Source organism: Anoplopoma fimbria, chromosome 4 (assembly GCF_027596085.1).
Source record: "Anoplopoma fimbria isolate UVic2021 breed Golden Eagle Sablefish chromosome 4, Afim_UVic_2022, whole genome shotgun sequence".
Taxonomy (NCBI): Eukaryota; Metazoa; Chordata; class Actinopteri; order Perciformes; family Anoplopomatidae; genus Anoplopoma; species Anoplopoma fimbria.
In genome coordinates, this window is record NC_072452.1 from 16,286,884 (window position 1) to 16,311,878 (window position 24,995).

The following is a 24,995-nucleotide window of genomic DNA, read 5'->3' on the forward strand; positions in this document are numbered from 1 at the left end:
AGCAGCAAGTTTTAGTAAATGATTATTGAATTATGTTCACATAGTAAAGTCTAAAGATCCCCTCCAGCTATAGTCATCTTTATATAATAATTAGAACAAATATTCTTAAAATGACACAACCTCCTCCCAGATTTATTTAAGAAAATCTATGAAATTGCATCTGTCTTTTGAAGAGTTTAACTTAAATGGCTCTAACTTCACTGAAAAATCAATTCTTCACAGCACCCTTTTCAAAGATATATAATGGACCAAGCAACCTAGTTGAGACATCGCTTTATAATGCACGTTGAAGTACCGTCTCCTCATGTAAAACTCTGCACATGCATCATTCTGCACAGTCAAGGTCAAACATCCAAGTGAAGATATAATAAGTAAAACACGTCTTGGAAACAAGAGTGACTACATAAAAATCAATTCATAATCTGATTTAACGTGGAAATCCGGAAGATTTTCATTTTAAATAAATGTCTGTAAAGTCACAATATGGCCCACTGATGAAAGTATTGCAATTTTTATATATGTGCAGTATTTAGTTTTTATCCATTGTATGCACATAAAAGATGGAAATATGCACACAATTCTGAAAGAATAGCATCTAAGTATGGAATTTCAGACACAACCAAAGACACCAGACTGCTTAATTCTGATCACAATACCTTTGTTTTCACTGTAAAACACACCGACACTGGGTTCTGAATGGATTTTACGATAAAGAACATGCTTTGTCAGTCACCCACTCACATTCCAGACATCCATTACCACAGAAACCCTAACAGTACACAGACCCAGAAACTCACACTGCTACCACCAAGCTGACCACTTCACACACACTAACACACACTTCCTTACTTTCATTTACCAAATCAGGATTAAAAGTATTTTATATACGTCCTAAAAATATATCTTAAATAACTTCCAAATGCTGCCAAGATTTATCTGGCGTTGAGCCTTTTAAATTTACAAGGAGTTGTCTTTGCATGTGAGCAAAGTCAGGTTTTACTTCTGTCTTTTATCTCAATGAAGACCATAAAAAGTTAATTCCAACCAAATGTGTTTATAGTCTTTGGGCTATAGGAGTGGATATGATCTTGTTTGCGGCCGTGGGTCATCAAACTTTAGCTTTTGGTAACTTATTATGTGATCGCGTCATCTCACCTCAGTTTATCATCTGTCTCACACACCAGCATTGCTCATCTTGCCCACTTTTATATCTTTATGATCAGACTTTGCAATTCCACACCTTATCATGTGAATCTTACAGAAAAGCCTGAGATGACAAAGATTACTGACGTGATGACCCAGTTGATCCCTCACAGCTCCAGAGAGCAAATGTTACCTTTTATAACAGCTGTACAGACTACTGTACAGCTGTGCAAATATTAACTTCTATAACATTTCAGTATTGAGTGCCATTGAGTGTTGTCATGGGGATCACTCTCACTCCCTCATCCCTATTGCGTTGGCAAAAGGCAGCGACAAAGTCCCTCCACTCCCTTCTTCCTTTGGTAAATTTCTCTATGATCCCACAGCTTTGTTTGTGGAGTTGCCGTCTGAGTGTATGTCATTAAGGGGTGGCTTTGACTTAGGGATGAAGCGATTTTCCACTAATCAGAAGGTCGTTGGTTTGAACCCTGGCCCCTCCAGTCTACATGTCGAAGTGTCCTTGGGTAGAGATACTAAACCCTAAAATCTGTGCCTGTGAAGTGTGTGAGAATAGGTGAATGCTGGCTTGCACTTTGATTGGTCGCTAAGATCAGAAAAGGGCTGTGTAAATACATCCATTTACATTTCCTGCTGGGGGATTTTGAGGAGGTTATAACAGTAGAGTCTTTGGCCATAATGTTTGAAAGGTGGTTCTTTTGATCGTCCTGTTCTGTTTTCTTTCCAGCATTCTGCATTGTAGAGTCGTGTTGATAGATCACAACTGTGGTAGATCCGGGGATTGTTTTTGCTGCTGCGATAGTTGGATTTCCAGATTTGTCTAAGTCTCATGAAGGTTTTTATTGATGCCGTTTGAATATCTTTGATTGGAACCCCATATTGGTAGATAGTGCTTTTAGAATCCGAAACAGAATAAGTATTAGAATCAGGTTTATTGGCCATGTATGCGTATGTATACAAGGAATTTGACTCTCAGCGTACATACACAGAAATGGATAAATAAACCAAAAATCAAGGACAACAAAGTAGAACAAAGGCAAAGTAGAACAAAGTTCAGCACAAGTATGTATAAATATAAATATATAGACAAAGTATGTATATGAACAAAAAACAACAACAACAACAATAAAATGGAGGTTAAAGTGAAAAATGGAGGTATTATTGCAGTAAGACTGATTCATAATTCTAGGTGAAATTATCAGTGTTGTCGAGAACCTGTTCCTCTCTTGTTATTACTGTTGGCGTTGATGGACATGACTCTAGTCTTACTATCCTTGATCACCGGTCCTATTTGTTGCACACAGAACTGAACTCTGTATTCTTTTCTTGCAAATGCGTGTACACATATGTGAGAGGAGGGCTACTATAGGTAATCTGTATATAATAGAGGGTCCATCAAACTCATCTGGCCTCAACCAGTCTACCAGTCTATGGTGAGGTTGAACTATAGTGCTGACATCACACACCCTTGGGTGGACTCCAGATCTTACAACAAAGCTGCTGTTTCTTTCTCCCACAGTAACTGTTGGATCATGTTCAATAAAAAGGAAAGGATTGCGTAACTTATTATGATCTTTCAGAAGCTGACAAGGTTGACGGTTGTCAGGAGGAATTAACACAACAAATCAATGGTGGAAGACATACTCAAATATATTACCTAATATAAAATATGTAAATATAACAATATACAATAAAGATATTTACATTAAAAAAGTATACATATTTCACTCGGTATTCAGAATTAAAGGGTTGGTTCTTAATGAGTTAACAGGTCAAAAATATTTTAAATTCTGGCTGTTGTGTGACTTATTACATATTATTGCATTATGGTAGTGAGCACTTCTCTGTGCTCAGTGTTAATGTGTAAATGGGCACAGGTGGCAGTTTCACGTGGTGCACTAAATTGAAAGTCACTTCCACACTGAGGACTGTTCTGGGTTCAGTGTTGCCCTCTCAGCAGAGAGAGACTTCCCATTTCTGTCCTCTCCGTGAATCCTGGCGGCTCAGTGCTGACATGGACTCCAACAGCACGACCTCCGCTGAAAAACAACTTTTAGTGCGAACCTAATGCGCTCCGGCTGCAGTGAGGAGGGGGGGAGAGCAGCTTCTGGATCTGAAAAAGTTAAGACTTCTCGGTGTCGACGGGAACCATCGAGGCTGTTTTTAGGATCCCGTTTGGGGTGAGTACCCGCAGGGTCACGAGAACTCCGTTCTTATGTTTGTGTGAGCGAGGACAGCGATGTTTAACAAGTGTAAAGAAAACAACAGTGGTGGAAAAGAAATCCTTGTTAGTGCACTACGTTATACTACACCCGAGTGAAACAGCATCGCCTACTTTTTACTGCACTTAACTTATTTTTAAAGCCAAATAGTGCATACTTAATTAAATTAAACATGATTCAACAGTAAATGAAGCAGTAAGAATAGCTCCACCATGAGTACCTTTAAAACGTACATGAATCTATAATAATAATAATAATAATAATAATAACCCATTATCATAATGTATATAGTATTCATATAGCAATCTGGAATCTGAAAGGGGAATTTCTGATTCCAGATTGTAATACAGCACGTTTTACTTTTTGATACTTTGCTAACAATGTAAGAAACACAAAGTTTTACACTTTGGCACCACTGTTATCTAGATACTTATTCCACAACTGTTAAACACAGCCTACTAAACAACATGTGACTCCTGGATTATCTCATCTTTGATTAGAATTTGTTTCTATAAGATTCATAATGGCCTTCACCATTTCCAAGAGCCCAAGGTGACATTATCAATGACCAACAGTCAAATATATATATATATATATATATATATATATATATATATATAGAGAGAGAGAGAGAGAGAGAGAGAGAGAGAGAGAGAGAGAGAGTTATAGTGACACTGCTTTCCTCTGTTTATTTATATATATATAAATAAACAGAGGAAAGGCAGCAAATCCTCACAATTAGGAAGCTGGAACCTGAGAATGATGTTTTTAGCTTGAAAAACATAGTTGCCGATTAATTCCAGTCAATAGACTCATCAGTTAATCTACTAATCTTTTTAGTTTTAGTTAAGTGTGTGTGTTTTCTTGCTAAATAATGTAAAAGTCTTCACATCTCAGTGTTTCTTCTTCCTTTGAAGGTTCGGTCACCTGTTGTCTTGAAAGTGCCACACAGAGAAGTTGCATCACCATGGAAACGGCCCTCCGCAGCCCTGGCGTGGACAACCAGTCGAAACCGTTCATCACAATCTTCAACTCTAGCTGTCGCTTCGACGAGGACTTCAAATACATCCTGCTGCCCGTGTCCTACAGTCTGGTGTTCGTGGTCGGCTTGGTGCTCAACGCTACGGCTTTGTGGTTGTTCCTAAAGATGCGTCCGTGGAACCCGAGTACGGTCTTCATGTTCCACCTCGCCCTGTCCGACTTCCTGTACGTCCTCTCCCTGCCCACCCTCATCTACTACTACGCCAACCGCAGTCACTGGCCTTTCGGGGTGGCCGCCTGCAAAATAGTGCGCTTCCTCTTCTACGCCAACCTCTACTGCAGCATCCTGTTTCTCACCTGCATCAGCCTGCACCGCTATCTGGGCATCTGCCACCCGATCAAGGCGCTGACCCGGGTGAAGTCCCGCCATGCCCACCTGGTGTGCGGCATGGTGTGGGCCGTGGTGAGCGTGTGCCTGGTGCCCAACCTCATCTTCGTCACCACCTCCAGGAGGGACAACGACACTTTGTGCCACGACACAACCAGCCAGGAGGCCTTTGAGGAGTACGTGGACTACAGCTCTGTTGTCATGGTGCTCCTATTCGGCATCCCGTTCCTGGTCATTGTGCTGTGCTACTGCTTGATGGCGCGGGCCCTGTGCCGACCTCGAGGGGGGTTATCCGCCAGCCAGCAGGGCGCCGCCTCGCGTCAGAAGTCCATCAAGCTCATCGTTGTGGTGTTGGTGGTGTTTGCCGTGAGCTTTGTCCCGTTTCACATCACCCGGACGCTCTACTACACCTCCCGCGTTTTGAAACTTAAATGTGAATTCCTCAACATTGTCAACTTTACTTACAAGATCACCAGGCCGCTGGCCAGCATCAACAGCTGTATTGACCCAATTCTGTATTTCCTGGCTGGGGATCACTACCGGGCCAGAATGATGGCTGCTCTGACCGGAAAAAGACAGACGACAAGCAACCAAACACCTGAACAGCCGCAAACACGGCCGAGGAATCACCATGGCATCGCGCTGGTCTATAAGAACACAGCCCTTAGAGCCAGTGAAGATTTTAAGAGCTAGTGGGAAATCTATTGCAGACTACTGAAGTATTATACATGTATTAAAGATGTCCGCTCCAGGCTAAGCTAACGCTTCTAACAGCACATGCAGAAGCACCTGTTTTATTTTTTTGCACTGAGAGGAGGTTTGGAAGAGAATCAGTTTACTTAAACAGTCACTTACAGTAAATTACTTAATTCCATCAAACTTCTGTAATGCCTGTGCATAATAGGCATAAGGACCATGTCTCAATTCACCTCAAGTTCTTGAGAATACTGTGTTTTTAAGATGAGGTTCAAAAGGGGAAGAGGTAGCTCATGTCTCCTACCACAAAGAGATTATTACACCCAAGTGAAAAAAAGCTTCTGTGTACTGTTCTTCTTTGGTGACTATGCAGAAGAATAGTTTTGCTATCAAATTATTGGAACAGAATCTGAGACACTTTGGTAAAAGAGTTTGACACTAGCAGTCACAGGTGCATTAAAGTAATTCATATTTAGTTAGTGGATTGTTGTCATCGATCACACCCATTGATCCAAATATTCAACTTAATATCCAGTGGAAGATGACAAACAGCCAAGCCATTGTGTCAGAAAAGAGGCAATTATGAGGCAATCCTTTCTCTTGTATCAACAATGTCTGCAGCTACAGACAGTGCAGCTCCTGATCCCAGCTGTTTTTTTCCTTCCACTTTCACAGCTGTCTTTTGCTCAACTGTGGAGAAAAGCAATAAGGTTGTACTGGTCAGGACATATTTTTTCCCACGCATTAGCAGTGGGATAAGGGATTTTTCCTTTTCTCTCTTCTACCTTTGGGAATGATACTTGGAATTTAAAGCCCCCTTTTTCTAACAGCAATTTAGTTGAACTCTTGATGGATTTGCAGGATGTGAAAATAGTGTGGAAAAGTTTGACTAAATGCTACAGAGCATTTGTCCCTCCACCCTCCAATGCTGGAGCGGATGTATTCATACAGTCTGTGTGTCATGTGGTTCTTGTGATATTAAGTATGAGCACTATCTACAAATATGTTTTTGTAATTACAGTTTGGTATGTATCATAAAGTGTTGCATCATGAGTAGCTAGTGTTTACTGTTTGTCATGTAACACCAGGTGATTATGCAATGCGAGAAAACACTAAAGATATCATTAAGCTCCAATATCTTAGTCAACTCGGCCTCGTGAGAAAAAAGAGCGATGTCAAGTGATGAAATTCTGTCATTTGTGTAAACTGTACAACTCGTGTTCAGCCAGAGTGAAACTAGCTCCACTTGCTGTGATCGGAATAGATAGAGTGCTTGTTTTTATTTTTATTGGTTTATTTGATAGGGACAATGCACATTAACAAAAAAGTATTTCTGTAAATGCGCCAGAGTTAGCCAAGAGGCTATTTTTCATCTGTAGTCCCTAGACAGATGTTAAAAGTCACCCTAAAAACAGAATATAAGACAAACAAAAATTATGTTAGATAGAACATGGACTAAAAACAAGATTATCTTGCATTGTTAGACACTAAAAACATATACATCAGAAGCAGAATACATTAAAAAGGTTGCAGAATTAGTGTAATTTCAGTCTGACAGGGCTAAACAACAATAAGAGACATGCTTGCAGGTAGATGAGTGGCGACAGGCAATATCAAAACAGACAGACAGGTGACAGCAGACAGATTGGGGGAAATTCAGCACAGACATATTGAGGAAGTAAGGCGCAGTTAGTGATGACAGAGCGGGGTGCTAATTAATGATTTCTTTAAATGAAAATGAACTGTATGTGTCCCGTTGTCTAATCGTCACTGGGATGGAGCGGCTGTGGCGTAGTGGAGAGTAAGGTAGTTCTTCAATCAGAAGGTCAGTGGTTTGATACCTGGCTTCGGCAGTCGATGTGTCCTTGGGCAAGACACTTAACCCCAAGTTGCTCCCGAAGGCTTGCCATCGGTGTGGACTGGATGATGAATGTTAGTTAGAGTCTGATGGTGGCACCTCGATGGTAGCCTGTCATCAGTGTGTGAATGGGTGAATGATATGTAATATACTACTGATTGTAAGTCGCTTTGGATAAAAGCATCTGCTAAATGACTGTAATGTAATGTAATGGAGTTCCATGGTAGTGCAGCTTTTACGGAGAACGCAGACTGACTAAAAGCACTTTTCCTGAGTGGGATAATGCAATCTCCTCTTACTGCACCTCTTGTGAGCCGATATGCAGTTGATCTTGTGGTTAGGAGGAGATGTCAAGCCATATATGATTTTGTACATGAGACAGACATTCACATTGTGAAGTGAAAGCAAGTATGTGACTTGCACAACAACAAAAATATTTTTCATTGGAAATCTAAAGAAAAAAAGATAAAGAGCAATGCATATACCCACAAACATGGATAAACCCTTTGAATCTTGATTTTTCCACACGATAATTTGCCTGAAGTCACTTTCAAATGAAATAAAAAGCTAAACAGTACTTCCACAATGTGTGACACGATCTAATGTACATTTCATATGAGCTTGTTCCAGTGCTTCATTGCAGCTCCACGATGCTTGCTTATTCAAAGCTAAAACTCCACATTTGTATCAATGGGTCTGATGTCTATATGCATCCTTTGAATCACATAATCCAAATAAATGGCTGGCCACATTTGGTATCTTTTGGAAACTTCAGGGTTTCGACAGGAATTTAAAAAAATGTTTTTAGTTTGTCCACACCACACAAGTTATGTGTAAGTTCTTTGAAGAAGCTAAACTTCACGTCACTAAACAGTACTTCCTCTTATTAATAAAGAGATACAACATATTTGCTTAAAATGTAACTTTAGACCAGAATTCACCTTTGTAACCATTCAAAAAGGAAGTTTTCCATTTCCTAGAAACCAAAAGAATAATAATAATAGTGCAGTGGTACCCAGTGTCACAACTGGGTTATAATAATAATAATAATGTTTGAAATAATTAATAATTACAGTCTAAATGAGAATTGTTTGGATATATTTTCCATTGTCTATAATAAACAAACAATAATTGATCACAAACAGATAATCACTGCTATTTATTTCCAAGTTGTTTTTACTTTCAAAATGAATGTCCCATGTTAACGGTCCACCACCTCTCAGCAAGTTGAAGTAGAACTGATAAAGGTGACAAAAAGTTGCTAATTTGACAAATGATCTAATTGTTAATAATGAAAAATGAATCCAAGGTTTCAAACTGTTTGCAAAGAAGTCAGCTGTGTGGGCCCTTTTTAACCTTTGACCTAAGTTTCACTCTGTGGTAACGCAGCTCATTCACTGCTCTGATGTCAGCTCATGAGCGCCTCCCTGTGGCCACGGGTTGAACTCAGCAGCAGGTCAGGGAGCTCAACTAAACAGCTAGGTGTCTCATGTAAATAAGTTCGAAAATGTTATGCAGGTAATCTACAAAAACATGTCTCGTCACTTTTGAAAGAAATCACATGTGTGTGTGTGTGTGTGTGTGTGCGTGCACAGTGCTCTTTGGGGTTTTAGGCCCTCAGCGCTGTCTGACAGACAACGAACGAGACAAGAAGAAGGTAGCACACATAACGCCACAAACAAGGTAAGATGGTCACCACCTGCAAGGCTACTGAGCAAACTTTCTTTCCTTGTGTTACAACATTTAAACTTAAATCTGGAAACACAAACATGTAGCAGAGGATGACCTGAGAGCACGTGGACGCATCCATCTACCTGGGTTTTTGGTTTCAACTCCCGTGGCAGCAAAGCGTTTATGCAATACACAATTTAATGTTTGGGGTCTGATCACATCTGCTGCAGCTTCTAAGCCCCGTCTCCTCTGTGACACCGAGCATGATGTGTCTTTGCAAGTCGCACTTGTGTCAACACAGTGCAGACGAGGGTTAAAATGGAGGGCGGACCTAATTAACATGCACAGAAAAGCAGAGAAATCCTGTTATTGCGAAGTATTTAGTGTGTTTGTCACTCACAGAATAACCCATGTGATTTGCTCGGTGCATTGTGCAAAAGAGATGGTGAATGATCTCTCAGGGCAAATTGCATCCGTTCAGTTTGTATTGTTGACCTGCTTTCTGCCCTCTGATGAGAGTTTGGTGGTCTTGAAATTATCCTTGAAGGATGAATAGAGGGTTTGGATTGTACATATTAGAGAAGAGCTAAATTAGATCTTTTAGTGATTTTTCATGTTTTTGTGTCACTCTGAATGCTGAGCCACATGTACCTCTCTCAGAGTTCTGGGATATGAAACGGTGTAATAACCTCTCAGATAAACTGAAGATGCATAGCTATAAGGCTGATTCTCTACAGTAAGCCGATGTTGTGGAGGTCCGTTTGTTTGCCACCTGACTGCTATAATATTTGGTGATTTTAGAAATATTTGTCTCAATCGTCACTTTTATGGAGGCATAGTTTCATGAAATCAAATATCCATCTAAATAATTAAACTGATGAAGTCATTCTGAGAGGATATGTTGGTGACTTGCCCCTAATGTGAGTCTGTCAAGTGCATGCATCCTATGGTCTGATTAGACACATTGCTTTATGAATCTGGAGAAATGATGCTTTAAGATACAGAGAAATAGTTTCTTATTAATCCTAATTATCAAATATTGCTGAGTGAAACAGATGAACCTCACTTTATTGTAATTTTAAACGGATGATATGTGCTTTCGGTTTACTCCAATATGTTCTAAAGTAGGATTTTTTTTAAGATTACCAGATAAATAATATTAGTTGAATGTAATGTCTCCTTTATTAAGTTTAAGATGATGAAGAAGAGATCAGGGTTGTGTGTCACCATGGCCCCTCCCGACGCATGTGAGACAGCAGCAATGGTGTTTTCTGCCCTCCCCATAATGAACGTGTTTGTGGACTAAATGTGTGTTGGTACTAACATTAAATGGTCTGTCGTTAACAGTCTATATAACAGGTGAAGTGATACTAAGACCCGTTAATGGATGTGAACATTCATTTTTAATTATAGGATGGAGATATTTGATCTTAATTACTACATTTAGCGGCTGTCGCTTTAATTGTGACAAAGCAATGGGATTTATGCGTTTAAACGTATTTTAATATTATTGCCCCAGACAAAAATTTTATCGAAAACGACATAAAAAAACAAAACATTTCACTGTAATAGAAATGTGAACATAAATTATCATTAAGTATTTGATAGGCTGACGTTTTGTTTTTCTTTTTTAATGTACCTAAATAACCACGTCAAATGATCACATTAAAAATACCGAAATAATGCACAAATACGCAAATAATGTTTATTCTCCAAAACAATGTCAAACAGTTGCATTCGCTTGGATGAAAAAAATAGAAATATTTGATGAGCTTATTTGGATCTGTGTGCGTCTATGTTCTCCAGGTTTACTTCAGCTACTTGCAAGACTTTTATTTTTTCTTCTCTTAATCGACCACCTTGCAGACATCACCGCGAAACAAACCCCTCCCAGCCCTCGGGCAGTGAGGATGTCTGTGCTCAAGGACGCTGTGGATAGCGAGTGCAATCAATGATCGGATTCACGGCATGAGAAGCACGCTTTTTTTTTAAATTATTATTATTCTTATCGAAATATAGAAGAAAAAACAAAAACCTGTCTGTGAGCAGTGCGTTTCAGACTGAGAGAAGTCAGCTCCACGCATCCGTCATTATTAAATGTGACAGAGTAGTAGCATCCTTATCCTTTTACTATCAGTTCTTCTGACAAGCTTTCAGTTTTCATACTACCAAAAAATTAAAAAAATTAAAGCAATTGCAGCTGATTATAAAGGACCTTAAACATATTTTGGACTGTTTAAGCCCCCTTGTTTTAGAGCTATTTAATCTGAGAGGATAAATTCAGGTTTTCTAAGAGAAATGTTAATAATTATAGCCTAATCTCACATATCAACTACATACACGGAGTCAAAGAAAATGTAAAACATTCCATTATCAAAATATATAATGTAAACTCAAGTATAGAAATATTTGCTTTTAATTGTGAGGACATATTTCTGTGGGTAAATCTAAACTTAAATACACTTGGTATTGATTGTGAGATACACCCACGCCTCGGCCTAAAGTGATGCATTTGTTGAGACTTGGAACATTTTTTTTTTCTGCCGTTTTTTTTCCCTCTGTTGTTTGTCATATTATTAAGGCAGAGACGAGGGATTTCAAGGACATGTGGACTTCTATTTAATCGAAGAGGCTGAGAGTGGAGTGGAAGAGTGACACACGGAGGAGAGAAGTTCATTATTCTGCTGAAAAGGAAACCAATGGCTTTCACAGTTGCCATGGTGACTGGCCTTTCTTTTGCCGTCAGACCTATGATAAGGTACTTCACAGCATTAAGCACAATTATTGCAAGGTAAAAGGGGAAATATTGCTTTCCAATGCTAATAGATGTTAGATATTGATTGGCATGGTGATTCGTATAGAAGTGTGGCCCAACTGTATCACCTGCCTGACTTTCTGCAACCTTTGTAAAAGAAATGTGATGAAGGTGATGCTGGATAGGCCTTTGTGGCTCTGTGGGGCTCTTTCATCTTTACTTTACCTGAATATCAGGAGAAATCACTTTACTTGTGACAGCAATAAGATGAAGACAGATTCAGCAGTGAAACAAGCTAGAAAACTACTAGAAATGCAACCATTCTGATATTTTTCCCAGAGAAAGAAACTCACAACTCTAAAAAAAACAAGAGTTGTGAGTTTATTTCTCTGGGAAAATATCAGAATGGTTGCATTTCAAGCTCTCTTGTGCAAAATGTTTCATAACATAAATACTAAACATCCGCTTGCTTCCCATCATTAGCATGTCATTCTGTTGCCGAGTGACCCCGCTCGCACTCTCTCACAATGGCGGGTCGGCCTTGGTAGAAGTGAGGTCAGCGGCAAGCACAAGTCCAGGCCGGGGGGGTCGTTTGGTTGGTTGGTTGGTTGGTTGGTGGTAGCCCGCTTAGTTGGTGAGGAATGGAGGATTAGCTCAGTGGAAAGCATGGGAGCTGTTGTGTGTGTGTGGGTGGGTGTGTGGGTGTGTGTGTGTGTGCATGGAGGGATAGGGTGGTGGGGGGGGCAAATTGTTTTAACCCCTATTACAGCAACTGCATGGCGCTTCTCTTATCTAGGCCGCTGCAGCCACTCATTAATATTCCGTACATATGGCAGTGCTTTCTGTATCATTGTCTATTAATGGGAGGGATAATCGCTCATTCAATTATCAGGCAGTCAGCAAAAGACCAACCGTGCCTGCGCACCCCTGGTTCACACAGTGGCACGGCCCAAAACAGAGGTGTGCCAGTGAGAAGGTGAGAGCGATAGCAGGGATTACAACATATTAGCTTCTTTTTAATAAATCAGGCGGGCGGGAAATCATGTGAAGCAAACAGGGATCTGTTGGCGGACAAGAAACACGCCTGAACTTTGTGGCAACAAAGCAGAGGAGGGCCGCATCTTAAACCTTCTTCCCGTTCAACTTAAGTCACGCACATGCCTCTCTCTCACACACACATCAGTGTCACGGCCGTGATCCACGTGACGGTTTCAGAGATGCTTTTAAACACCGAAGCGATTCCTTTGTGGCGATGACCCGTGGTCAGAAAAGGCCGAGGATGGCTGTGCGATAGACTCTGAAGGCCGTGCTGGAATAAAGCTTGACCCTGGTGTGTGTGCAGGTTAAAGATCTGTGAATTGATCAAATGTAGCGTTTATCCCTGTTGATCTGTGCTTTGTGGCCTCGGGACCCCCGCGCTGTCTGTCTCCATGCTGCCGAGGCCACGGCCTGGATATGAGGGGGTTACTGATGATAGCGTGACCTCTGGCACTTTTGACCCGAGGAGACCCCGTTGAGTCAACACAAGCATACCCCAGGAGGAAAGAGGGAGAGTTGGAATGAGGTTGTTTAGTGCTGTGAGTTTTCTACAGGACGTGGGCCGGGAGATTGGGAGCGCAGAACTGTTGCCGGCAAGGGGTGTGAAAAAGATAGGAGGTGAAATGTTAACAAAATCTTATAAAAATCCCTAGTTTGATAAATTTTTCGCTCACATTTTGAATGAACCGAAGGCGGCTGTGGCTGTGGAGGGGCCTTTGTTGGAGGTCCCATTTTCTCTGGCAGTGCAGCGCGCTCACAGGGTCAGCGAAGTTACGAAAGTAATTAAAGCGCGGTGATTCACCGCCTGCTGCAGAGAAAAGAAAGCAAGCTGTCATTCTGATTTAGAAAAAAAATAAATTACAATTTTAATAATGGGGGGAGGATGGGGGTGCGAGAACGTCTACAGCCTCGGTGGGTTTGTGGGGGGCATGTTGGGTGGGAGGAGGGGTCGAGGGGGGTTGCTGGCTGCCTACTTATCAATAGTTGCAATTTTTTTATTTTTTTGAAACCGCATCGGTAGTACATTGCGAGAGCACAAGTGCCCTTAAAAAAAGAAAACCCTGGAACATTAACATACTGATTTCATGCGCATGGCAAAGGGCCTGAGCCAATATCAGAGAGGACTCAGCAGTCCTTTTGTCTGCTGGGACTCTGGTCCCCTCTGATATGAAAATTCAATTATTTTATAACTAGATCTGGCGCTGCGTTTTGACTGGCGACGGTAGCGCCTTGCCAGCTGCATCAGTGTGGGGGACCAGAGGCTCCTGATAGCGAGAGGGAGGCCTTTCAGACATTGACATGTTTTTGGGGGACAAGATTGCCTAAATGTGTTGCATTTAAGGACTGAGAGTTAATCTAATGCACCGCCATTATCTCACTCAGGTAATTCCAATACCGTCCTCAATCTATGTTTACGCTCACGCACGCACCCGCATGCTCGCACATCTATTCATTCTTCAGCACTTTGAATCTGATTCCCAGGCTTTCTGCATCCAAACAGGTAATGTATTTATTTATTTTTTCCCGCGGTGCATATTCTCAGGAAGCTGCAAACTGTATAGAATAGAAGTTGTTTTTCTGAGAGACATCAGCAGTTTCTAGGGCATAATTCTGTAGAAAGACACACAGGAAGACATTCCCAATATGAATTTGTACTCGGTGTCAGAAATCTTTTTTTTTTTCTTTTAAAGTACTTTTATACTTTTTCATCACTGGGTACAAATAGTATATACATAAAAAAGTTATATACTGAGTTACATACACTTCCCTGTGAGGTATGAACACAGATCCCCCAAATTTTCACAAATATTTTTGCCTGAAAGAAGATGAAATATCGCTTTCTATAAGCCTGCAGGTTGGTTTGTCGTCGTATATTTTTTAAAATCCAGAATTTCCTCCGTATTAATGTTGCGTTTGTACCGACTACGAAACTTTTTTGGGTGCAGACTCACGAGCTGGCCTATTTCCCGAGTTTATGTGCACAAGTCCTTTCATTACCTCGGCGGCTCATTGTGAGTGTTACTGGGGGGGGCGGCCTGTTAAGATTAGGGAACAGGAAGCAGCCCCCCGGTATGGCCCTCTCTACTCAGACCCCACTGTGCTGTGCTTATTAACCCAGCCTGGGAGAAGACGTACCTGCCTCTCCTCATTAGGGCCGCGGTGGAGTACGCGCTCAGCCCGCAGAAGAATGGAACATTAATTAGTATTCTCTGCAGGGGGAACTGCCATTAGCACTTAATTAGCAGTAAGAGTACCATTCAGTCGGGCAGCCAGTTAGTGTCTGACACAATATGTTCTGTGTCTTTTTTCCGTGTGGTTCTTTTGTAAAACCGCTGATGAAAGAGCTTGTTGTCTGTGCATGTGTGTCGGGGCAGTGCTGCATGTATTATTTTTTTTAAGTTTCTTTTTTTCATGTCCTATGCAGCTTATCAGACCAAACATGTCGCAGCTTATTGTCTTTTCAGTTTATTTTCTGCAGGATTTGTGTTTGAATACATCGAGAAGATGGCTGTAAAAGCTGGATCTGTAGGCGCAGTGAAGGCCTGTGCTCCCGAGTCAGCATGCTGTCTATCCGTGCCTCTGATTCGACTCTGCTGTTGACCTCCATGAGGGCAAATGCTGTATTCCCACGTGCCCGTGCGGCTCGGCCAGGGGTGGTAAAGTGGGTGATTAGGGGATTGAGGTCAACTTTTCCCTATTGGTCTCCGGGAAGTTCTTTTGATCTGCTGAGTAGGCGTTCTCCTCGCTTTTCTGTGTTCTCTGTCCAGCACCGTCCCCAGCGAGAGGAGGACAAGGGAGGCTGTTAACCCGCCCCGGTCCACTCCTCGGCCTCACCGGTCCTCACTCTCCACCTTGCACTCGCTCACTCACTCACTTCCTCCTCCTCACCCCCCCTCCCCTCCCTCCACCAACAGCTTTCGGAGGCTCAAGCGGAGGGTGGCGGTGGTACCTTTCACTTCCCCGAAATCTGAGAGGCGGAGAGCTGTCATTTGCCAATTTGGCCTGAATGGGGCGGACAGCGGATTGAATGTCGTTTTCCCACCAGGCTGCGCCATCCAGAGCAGCGGGGGAGGGAGGGGGGGACGCAGGGAGCGGGGTGTAATGCTAGAGTAAAATTAGAGCTTTGATGGCAGCTAATAGAGTGTGATGGGTGGCGCTGACGTGGACTTCCAGTAAAGACGCCACAGGTTTCCTCTCTCCCTCTCTCTCCCTCTCTCTCTCTCCCTCTCTCTCTGTTTGTCTCTCTGCCTCTGTCTGTCCTGCAGCCAAGCACTGACACACCTATAGGATTATGTGGGCCCTGCCTTGTTCCTCAGAGCTGTAATTTCTCCCTGCTCAGTGTAATTACACATCTCGAACTCCAAGCCTGTCCATGTCAAAGGGCCAGACCGGTCCTGTTTCTCTGTGCGTCTTCTTATTACACACACACACACACACACACACACACACACACACACACACACACACACACACACACACACACACACACACACACACACACACACACACACACACACACAGATCAGCCTTTGAGCGATTGAAAACACTGCAGAACAAGACTCACTGATTTTTTTTTTACATTTGTTTATGATTTTTCCTAAAACTTTTATCATCATTATTTCAGTTAATTTTTCCATTATGTTACTCATGACATGTTTCAGAAGTCGGCTATGGGAGAATTATCAATAACTTCAGTTTGTCCTCACAGAGAGCCCAACTGTTAAAATATTAAAATGCAAAGGATCGTCATCTGCTCGATATCTGTCTTTTTGTAATGCGTCTATTTGGATTTCTGGTATTGGGATTTAATAACAGTATGTTGTGTGCTAATCGACTCTGTCCATTAGTCTAATCTTTGTCTGTGAACAACACAATTGACTTTTATTTGCTTGGCCCATATGACATATGAAACATAACATATTTTAATATTTTGTGTGATAATAGTGCTTTATGGTCGTATTTGTATTTTTTCACCATCAAAAGTGTAAGCTCTGATTAGGTTACCACTATAATACTTTAATACATATTGTTTTTTCAAAAAGGAGAAGACAAAACAGAAGACAAAAATAAAATAGTTTAAGGGGGAAAAAGAGGTTTATTTTTCCAAATGACATTATAACCTTTAGCATTGGGGTGTTTGGGAACATTGCGTAAGCAAAGCTACAATTTACCAAAATAATGGATAAAGCAGCAAAGTACACTTTTAGTTATTCTAAGTATTACAGTAATGTGGTACGTTTCTAAATGAGTGGATAGGTTTGTGTTGCCCCGGATGGGAAGGGTCTCAGGTATTGCAGCTGTTTCCCTCAGGGGTTTTAAACACCACATTAGTCACTCAGGCCCTCTCTCTCACCCGGCCTCCCACTGAGGGACACGAGGATGCACGAAACACAACACTGGGAGCTGCCTCAGGGCTACCAGGCATTCACACACACACACAGACACACACACAGACACACACACACACACACACACACACACACACACACACACACACACACACACACACACACACACACACACACACACACACACACACACACACACACACACAGACACACTATACATTAGATGTTTTGATAGCTTCTGGAGGCACGAGCGGCACTGTGATGCTCTGACATATGGAAGCTTAAAGGCTTCTTAAATATCCATATCAATCTGCACGCTTGTCAGCTTGACAATGACTGAAACCGAACACCATTAACAGCGTCAGGCAGGATCGTCCTCATCTGTGCAACATCAGAGAAATAGATGACCCTCTGGAAGACATTCCTCTGGACGTTAGCTGAGCCAAAGCACCTAAGAGCGAATTACAGTTTGGACTTCAGTGTTGTTTAACTGTTGGGTCTGAATGTTGGGTTTGACACATGGGCTCTCAGGTTTATTCTGTAGCGCTATACCAGAGTGTTATGTGCGGTGTGAGCTGCATGGTTGGGTTCAAGAGTCAGAAATATAATATCCTGTTTCAAAAATGGATCTGATTGCATTGATTTCATTGTCCTGCCCTCTCTTGGTAATGCGTATATGCTTGTGACCGTGCGAGGCGATTGTCCTCTCCTGCTGCACAGAAAGCATTGTACTCTGCTCTCCCGGGATGGGAGATGTTTTGTTTTTTGGAGCTCTTTCACACCAGCTCTCCCTCTTCCTTTTTTTTTTTTTTTTTTTTTTTTTTTTTTTTAAACACAATAGCCCTCTCTCCTCTCACCCAGCGTGGCAACCCTTTCAAACGGGAAGCTCCAGGTCAGTTTCCCTTGCCAAGTTTTGCAGCCTGCCATGTTGTCTATTCTGCTCAGCTATTTAAAAAATGTTGAATATCAACAATGGCTTTCACTGGTGCATTGTCAACTTTTGTATGAAGCAATCTTGGCTGAATGAGATGGGTCCCAGAGCAGGGAGAGCTCAGCTGCAGTGTGCACTACCACACCAGTGACTGCCCGGCTCTCGCACTCTTTATATTTCTCTGCTGCACTGGGAGCTGCCATGGTGGTGGTTTGCCGCCGCCGCCGCCACCACCACCGTCGTCTGAATGGCCGTGGTTTGGAGTCTGGGCTGAGGCTCTGGTCTGTGGATGTCGTGCTATCTTCCCGTCCACGGCCCTGCTCCTGGCCCTGCTGCCAGCCAGCTGTTGAAGGTGTGTCTAGCAGAGGAGGGATTGGGAAGCAGCAGCAGCAGCAGCAGCTGTGGGACCAGTCAGTCCTCGGTGAGTGTCCTCAATTTTCTGGCCAGAGTGGGAGGAGGTTGGTAGTAAAGAGAGGAGAGAAGAGGGAGGGGTGGGGGGGGCGCTCGGGGAGATGTTACGAGAGCTTTGTGGTCTGTGAGTTGTTTACTGCCACTGTTCACACATCTATTTATAAAGACATAGTCTGATTTTACTTACGGAAATGATCTAATGTCACCTGTTGGTTTGGATGTCATTCTGATCGGACACAGAAAAATGGAAAACCGTTCAAGTTTGAGAAAATGAACCTATGTGAAATCTTGCAACTCTTCTTACCTGTTTCAAAGTACTGTTAGATTCTCCAAAAACCTGGACTCAGTCATGCTACACTTCTTTTATATGCCATCGGCTTACAGTCGACAACCATTTTGACACTTTAACAATGTTCAAACCCCCTAGAATACCAAAGTTTGTCCCGTCTGATATGCACACCGGCTGCATCTGCGACTTTATGCTGAGCTCCGTGTTTTTGCACAAGGCGAGTACATCTATGTTTGTGTAAGTGAAGAGAAAGATGAAAGCAAGAATGAGAGCTTGCTTCCAGATAATGGTAGCTTAGGCTCTTTGTGCTGCTGTCAGCCCGGAGAGGAGCGAGGCTGGAAATCGCTCCAATGCAGCGGCAACATCTTGTACGTTTCATTGACATATCAGTCTATGGGGCAATGAGCCGTCACCTCTGCACTCCCCTGGTGTCTCTGTGTGGATGTGTGTGTGTGTGGTTGTGTGTGTGTGTGTGTGTGTGTGTGTGTACAAATAGGTGGAACACCAAGGTGCACTTCTTTGTTAGCTGTGTTAGTAAAAGCGTAAGTCGATTCTGAGTGAAATGTACAAGTAAAGCATTATAAGTGCACGGAAATGAATGAAGCCGCCGAGAACAGATGCAGCAGCTCAGTTTAGTTTCGCAGTTGCATAAAAAATTAAGTACAATGATTATTACTCTCATTTTTATGCTTTCACTTCTTCTTTTTTTGCTTTTTTATCTTTTTTTTGTACAACAATATCCAAGGTTATAGCAAGAGAGGCATAGATAAGACACTTAACAACAACCGTTTAGTTTTTAGTTCAGTCAAATGGATACTCATTTGAGATTTTAATATTTTTTTTCCCATATTGAGCTATCACAAAATCAACTTCAGCATGGAATTTAATGATATTTGGTTCGGAGATTTGTTTGTCACATAAAGCACCAAATAATGTTGCTTCTTCATCCTGAACTGAACTGGCTCTAAAAATGTTAACATGCTCTCATCATTTAGTCAGATATTCCTCATATAATAATTAGTTTTTGCGGTAAAAATTATGACACTGACACGAAGTGTGATACTTTTTCAAACACCTAAGAGATCTAAGTGTTCCGGTAAACAGACTGGAGACTCCCTACCTCCTGGAGGACCAGCGCTGTCCTCTGCCTCACCTCCTCTGAGCTCAACCAAGGCAAGGTGACCAAACTCATCTCAGACCAGCCCATCCATTACCTTGTCAACACAGTCAGCTTCCCACCTTAGTTTGCTCTTCTCCCACAAGACCAACTCTAATGAAATACGCAATAATCACTGCACTCATCTCGTCATGCTCAAGGTAATTAATATATTTAGAGGTCGATGGTTAACTCTTAATTAAATTATGCCTCCTTTAATGAGACCTTGACTGGGACTAAATTTATGACCACTATCTGCTTTATCAAGTGCTCTGCACGCCACAAAGATTTGTCATTTTCTCCGAAATCACAGCCAGATTACACACAATGGTACTCATGATTTATGTATCAATTTATGCGTGTTTGTTTCTTTTTTTTTTTTTTTTTAAAGGTTTAATAAATTACCTCTTATAATTACCTAACCTAGTTTTGGGTTCTTAACAGCCCCAATTTCTGCAATTAATGCTCCGCGCTGTATCGCTGTTACATATTCATTTTGGCGGAGAATGCAGATAACAACTTGGTGACATTAATCATGTTGCAAAATTGGGTGTGTTTAATTAATTAAAGTTACACTGCAAATTAATTGTGCATCCTCACAATATTATCTTAAGCTAATGAAGGCCTGACAAAGAGACTGCTTCATTTTTTAAAATGAAGGCTAGATTAGTAGGATCTCAATTATGGCTAAAACAAAAGAAGCCTGCGTGCTTGGGCATGGCGCAAAGAAAAAAGTGACGATTCAGCACTTTCTTCCAAACAAAAAACGGAGAAAGTTTCCATTGTTTTTGGAAAAAAACTGAACATGGCAATGATTCAAAAGATACACGAAAAATAATGAGTGCCGTAATTAGCCAGTCAGGCAACAACAGTATTTAAAATGATCATCATATAGAGGAGCTTGATAATGCCATTCACAGGCAGCAGGCAGCTGCTTGCTGACAGACTATCATAACTTTAATGCTGGGGCAAAAGGAGAAAAAAAAAGCATCTGAAAGCCTTATTTAAACTGCGTTCTCTTTTGTTGCACGTTTACAGCATTTGGCATTATTAAGAATGCATCTCATTCTGAAAACTAATGCGCAGCGAAACCCTTGAATCCAGCAAATGAGATGTAATATGATGTCTCTATAGGATAAGTGAAGATCGCACAGATTAGAGGTTCAAGTGTGAGCCGAGCTTTAGCTGAGGAAGTTTAAGCAGCAGACTTTGTTCCTGAGCAAACACAGAAGTGATCATGTTGCGCACTAGATGGGTTTAATCCGGCCTCGCCCAGTGGCTCAGAAGCAAAACCATATTTATTGAAATTTTCTGCTTAATTTAAACTGAATTGAAATTAGCTTTCAATGGATAAGAGCTTATAATTCACAGTAATTTCGCATTTTATTTTTCATTTAACGCATCATATACCAAATGTTTTAATATGAGTGTTCCTCCTTAATCTGCTAAGTAAACGTAAAGAGTCTTTGTCTAAGAAATGACTTCAAGGAGCTAATAATCATTGTGTATTCATTTAAAAAATGCTTCCAGTGATGTCTCCTCCTGTGATATAGCTTCATTTGCTTTTAGCTTCATTAGCCAATAACTGCAGCGAAAAACTGCTTGTGTCAATTACAGGAACTCCAAGGGTCAGTGAGTATATGAATTTTTAACTGCACACTGCTGCACAAGATTATATTAAGCGGTCTTGTAACAATGATTAACCCCGGGTGTGTGTGTGTGTGTGTGTGTGTGTGTGTGTGTGTGTGTGTGTGTGTGTGTGTGTGTGTGTGTGTGTGTGTGTGTGTGTGTGTGTGTGTGTGTGTGTGTGTGTGTGTGTGTGTGTGTGTGTGTGTGTGCGCACTACTACTGGGCAATTTTGCATGCACTCGTGTGTCGAGCATACTTGATAAAATGTGTTTTGAAATGTGCATCCCAAAACGATAAGCAGCTACAACCCAAATCGGGCGAGGTGATGAAGTGAAAAAACTATTCCCTTGGCTAAGTGAGATGGAGCAGAGCGTTGGGTGGTCACGCCTTGTCTGCTCATGACAGTGGCGGGTTAAAGAGATTACACCGGGTCTGTGTCAGCAGCCTTGGCCTCACTCAAACAGGAACATAATGAGGAAGGACATGCTTGGCCTGCCGGGGGAAGAGGGAAAAAAAAAAAAAAAAAAAGGCTAAAGTTTGAAGCATTCTTCACGGGCAGCTACAGGAGGCAAAAACAGCTTTCTTTGCATGTTGTGTTACAAGCCAGGGTCAATAAGTAAAGACGGTCACATTCCACAGAGCTGAACAAGGCGGCGGACGTATTGCTTCTAGCCACTGCAGAGAAAACACACATTACTCTGCTACAGTGGAGGAGAGAATGCAGCGTTCTCTCCATTAGCCCCCCCCCCCCCCCCCCTCTCCTCCCGAGTCCTCCTGACAGACTTGCAACACTCCACTAAAGCTCTCCTGAAAAATCGATGCATCTGTCGTCTGAGTGTGTGTTGTGCTTCGTTTGAAGGTTTGAGTGACAGTCCCTTCCACCTGTACCGACTGAACTTTCTCTGCTTCAGATGGGCCCACAGTGAGAGCTGATCGGCAGTGCTGCCTCCCAACATGTGGTGAGTTTAGTCATCTGGCTGCTTCATCCTCTAAGTTCTCTCTCGTGATGACTTAAGATTCATGTACTACCGTTCTGTGAAGCAAATGAGGAAAAGTTATGACACCTAGCAGAACTTAAGGAAATCACATTTCTCTTGAAGATCAATGGCCTCTGTTTATTTATCTGTCCTGATGAGTCCAAACACCATCTTCAACAAATTATTCATTTCAAGGTTTTTGGCATCCAGACTAAATTTGCACAAAACACATTTTTGCACATATTAATAAAAAAAAAATCCTAAAATGATTAAAAAGATTAACTTAATTAGTCTTGTGAAGGGCTCATTTCATGAGTGGAATTCCTTAATGGTCTAAAAAAATATATAAATTGCTTCCAAAAAAAACTTAATTAGATTTGAAAAATCTTCTGGTCTTCATTTAGTTATTTTAATTGATTTTAATTTGCTTCGCAAAGAGAGTTTTTTTTTTGTAGAGAAGTTTTCAATCAAACAGAACTTGCAATAAATATTATTTTTATGAGAAGTCTTTTATTTTGACAATGTTTCAAAATAAACGCCATAACTCCTTTCCTCTGCCATGTATAGGCTATAAGATGATATCAGTTTATGAATTGGATTTATGATACCTGTTGCTAGACTTTATTACATAATGTGATTGTCTGAATTTTGCCAACCATCCAGGAATAAAAACATGTTTTACAAAAGCCTTAAGATTTATTTTTAGAATGTCCTGACATTATTAATGAACCACAATTGAAGACAGTGAATGTGTGTCAATATCAGTTCAAACGGTTTAACAATTCCTAGATGGACTGAGTATAAATGTTTCCTTGGCCATGACTCTGCATTAAACACGTCGGACATTAAACATTTTCAGCTATTTTTGTTAAGTATTTTTCGTCTCGTGCGGGTCAAATAAGTCAAATTACCATCAGGAAAACTAACCCGGCTTTGTGAAATAAAGAGGTGATAATAGCATCACTTTTATTCCTCTAAATGACCCGTGAATATTATTTTACCTGTGTTGAACTGGGAGGACGCAGCCATTCACGCCGACACAATAGGAACAGCAGACCGTGCGTAAATTGCATCTTCATTTGCATTCCTGGTCCAAAAATCATGCAAATCTTAATGAGACAGTCCCCATTGTGGCTGTAATTGAAAACCCATTCTTTGTTAATTACTGTTTCTCAAAGGCCTTGTCCGCAGTCACTGAGCTGAAACAAATAAAAAAAAAAGTTATTGATTCTGGAGGTCGTGGGGTTTAAAATGGACACGTAAAACAATGTTGTTTATTGTGGGTTTGAGATGCAACTTTCGATTATAGAAAACAAATGTTTGTCCTATTTTGGGAATTGTCAAGATTAATAGAAAAACAAAAACCGTGTAAAAGCAGGCTATAGCAATAAAAAAACAAAAAACAATCAATTAACAAGCTACTATCAGTTACTTATTTGCAGCTGAATGGCAGACATGCAGCGCTCCGTGTCTGCTCGTATAATAATAAAGTTCAGCGCATTTTGTCCGTCATTAATTCAGATTGTCCGACCATAAAGCTCCATTGACAGCCGAGCAAAGCATGCGGACACGCAGGGAGCTCCACTGTTATCAAAGGTGGGATTAATGGGGTTTTGTGTGGACCTGAATAGGTTTTAATTCCCCTAAAGCTCTTCGCAAATATAACTTACATTTTAGTTGGTTCTCTTTTTCTAGGCCCAAAGGCCAGAATTAGACCTTTTCTTCGACAGAAACTTTAATCCTCTGTGATTCCTTTCGAATCTGGCCACCAGATTTAGTGCTGTGTCAACATAAATGTGAAATTTAAACAACATATTTACTTTCAATTATCTAATACATCTGCAACAAACAAAAAAACTATTCAAATACAATAGATTTCTCCTCAGAAAGTGGTGGTTTGAGAGGGACATTTGGATGCACAGTGCATCATTTTTTTTTTAAATAAACTTTAATACTTTATCGAGCTGCTTGCGTGGTTTCTATTCTCCCATCAGGACAGCCACATATTTCCCAACATTCAACAGTGGGATCCTGCTGCCGCGCCCTGAGAGCCCTTTAGGCTGTCAGGCTCGTTGAGTCTGAATCACAGCAGACTGTGCTGGTGGTCCTCCGTTCCTTAATTAGGAAATTAGCTGCACAGAGGCCCTCATTACCAAACTCCGGGTTACTCCTGGTGTGTCTCTCTCTCTCTCTCTCTCTCTCTCTCTCTCTCTCTCTCTCTCTCTCTCTCTCTCTCTCTCTCTCTGTGTGTGTCTGCTACTGGTCAATTTCCATAAGAAGATTACAAGCGGATCAGCATTGAGATTTGCCCAGATAAACAAATAACTGGTCCCTGAGAATAGATGGCTGCTAATTGGACGTTAGTTTTATAGCTCGTGGTCTGTTTGTAACGCCCCATTGAACGGGAAAATTAAATTCATGAAGTGATGTCTCTTTTCAGCTGATTTACTGCAACTATATGGCTGAGGGGGCTTTCCCTCCCT

At 41.4% G+C, this 24,995-nt stretch overlaps 1 protein-coding gene across 2 annotated transcripts; it reads left to right on the top strand.

The window, feature by feature from the left end:
- Window positions 1-3,161: 3,161 nt before the first annotated feature.
- Window positions 3,162-6,847, top strand: p2ry4 (pyrimidinergic receptor P2Y4). Of its 2 annotated transcripts, XR_008531178.1 has the most exons (3): window positions 3,162-3,341; window positions 4,301-6,739; window positions 6,797-6,847. XR_008531178.1 is itself a non-coding variant. In XM_054597558.1 (2 exons), exon 2 carries the CDS (start codon window positions 4,351-4,353, stop codon window positions 5,443-5,445), a length of 1,095 nt encoding a protein of 364 aa, XP_054453533.1. In that variant the 5' UTR covers window positions 3,162-3,341; window positions 4,301-4,350; the 3' UTR covers window positions 5,446-6,847. The 2 variants fall into 2 exon arrangements, 1 of the variants encoding a protein (XP_054453533.1); XM_054597558.1 differs by having other exon boundaries at window positions 4,301-6,847.
- The last annotated feature ends 18,148 nt before the right edge of the window (window positions 6,848-24,995 follow it).

Bases quoted from the DNA above. Each gene is read 5' to 3' on its own strand.
- p2ry4 (XM_054597558.1), top strand. From the start codon at position 4,351: ATGGAAACGGCCCTCCGCAGCCCTGGCGTGGACAACCAGTCGAAACCG.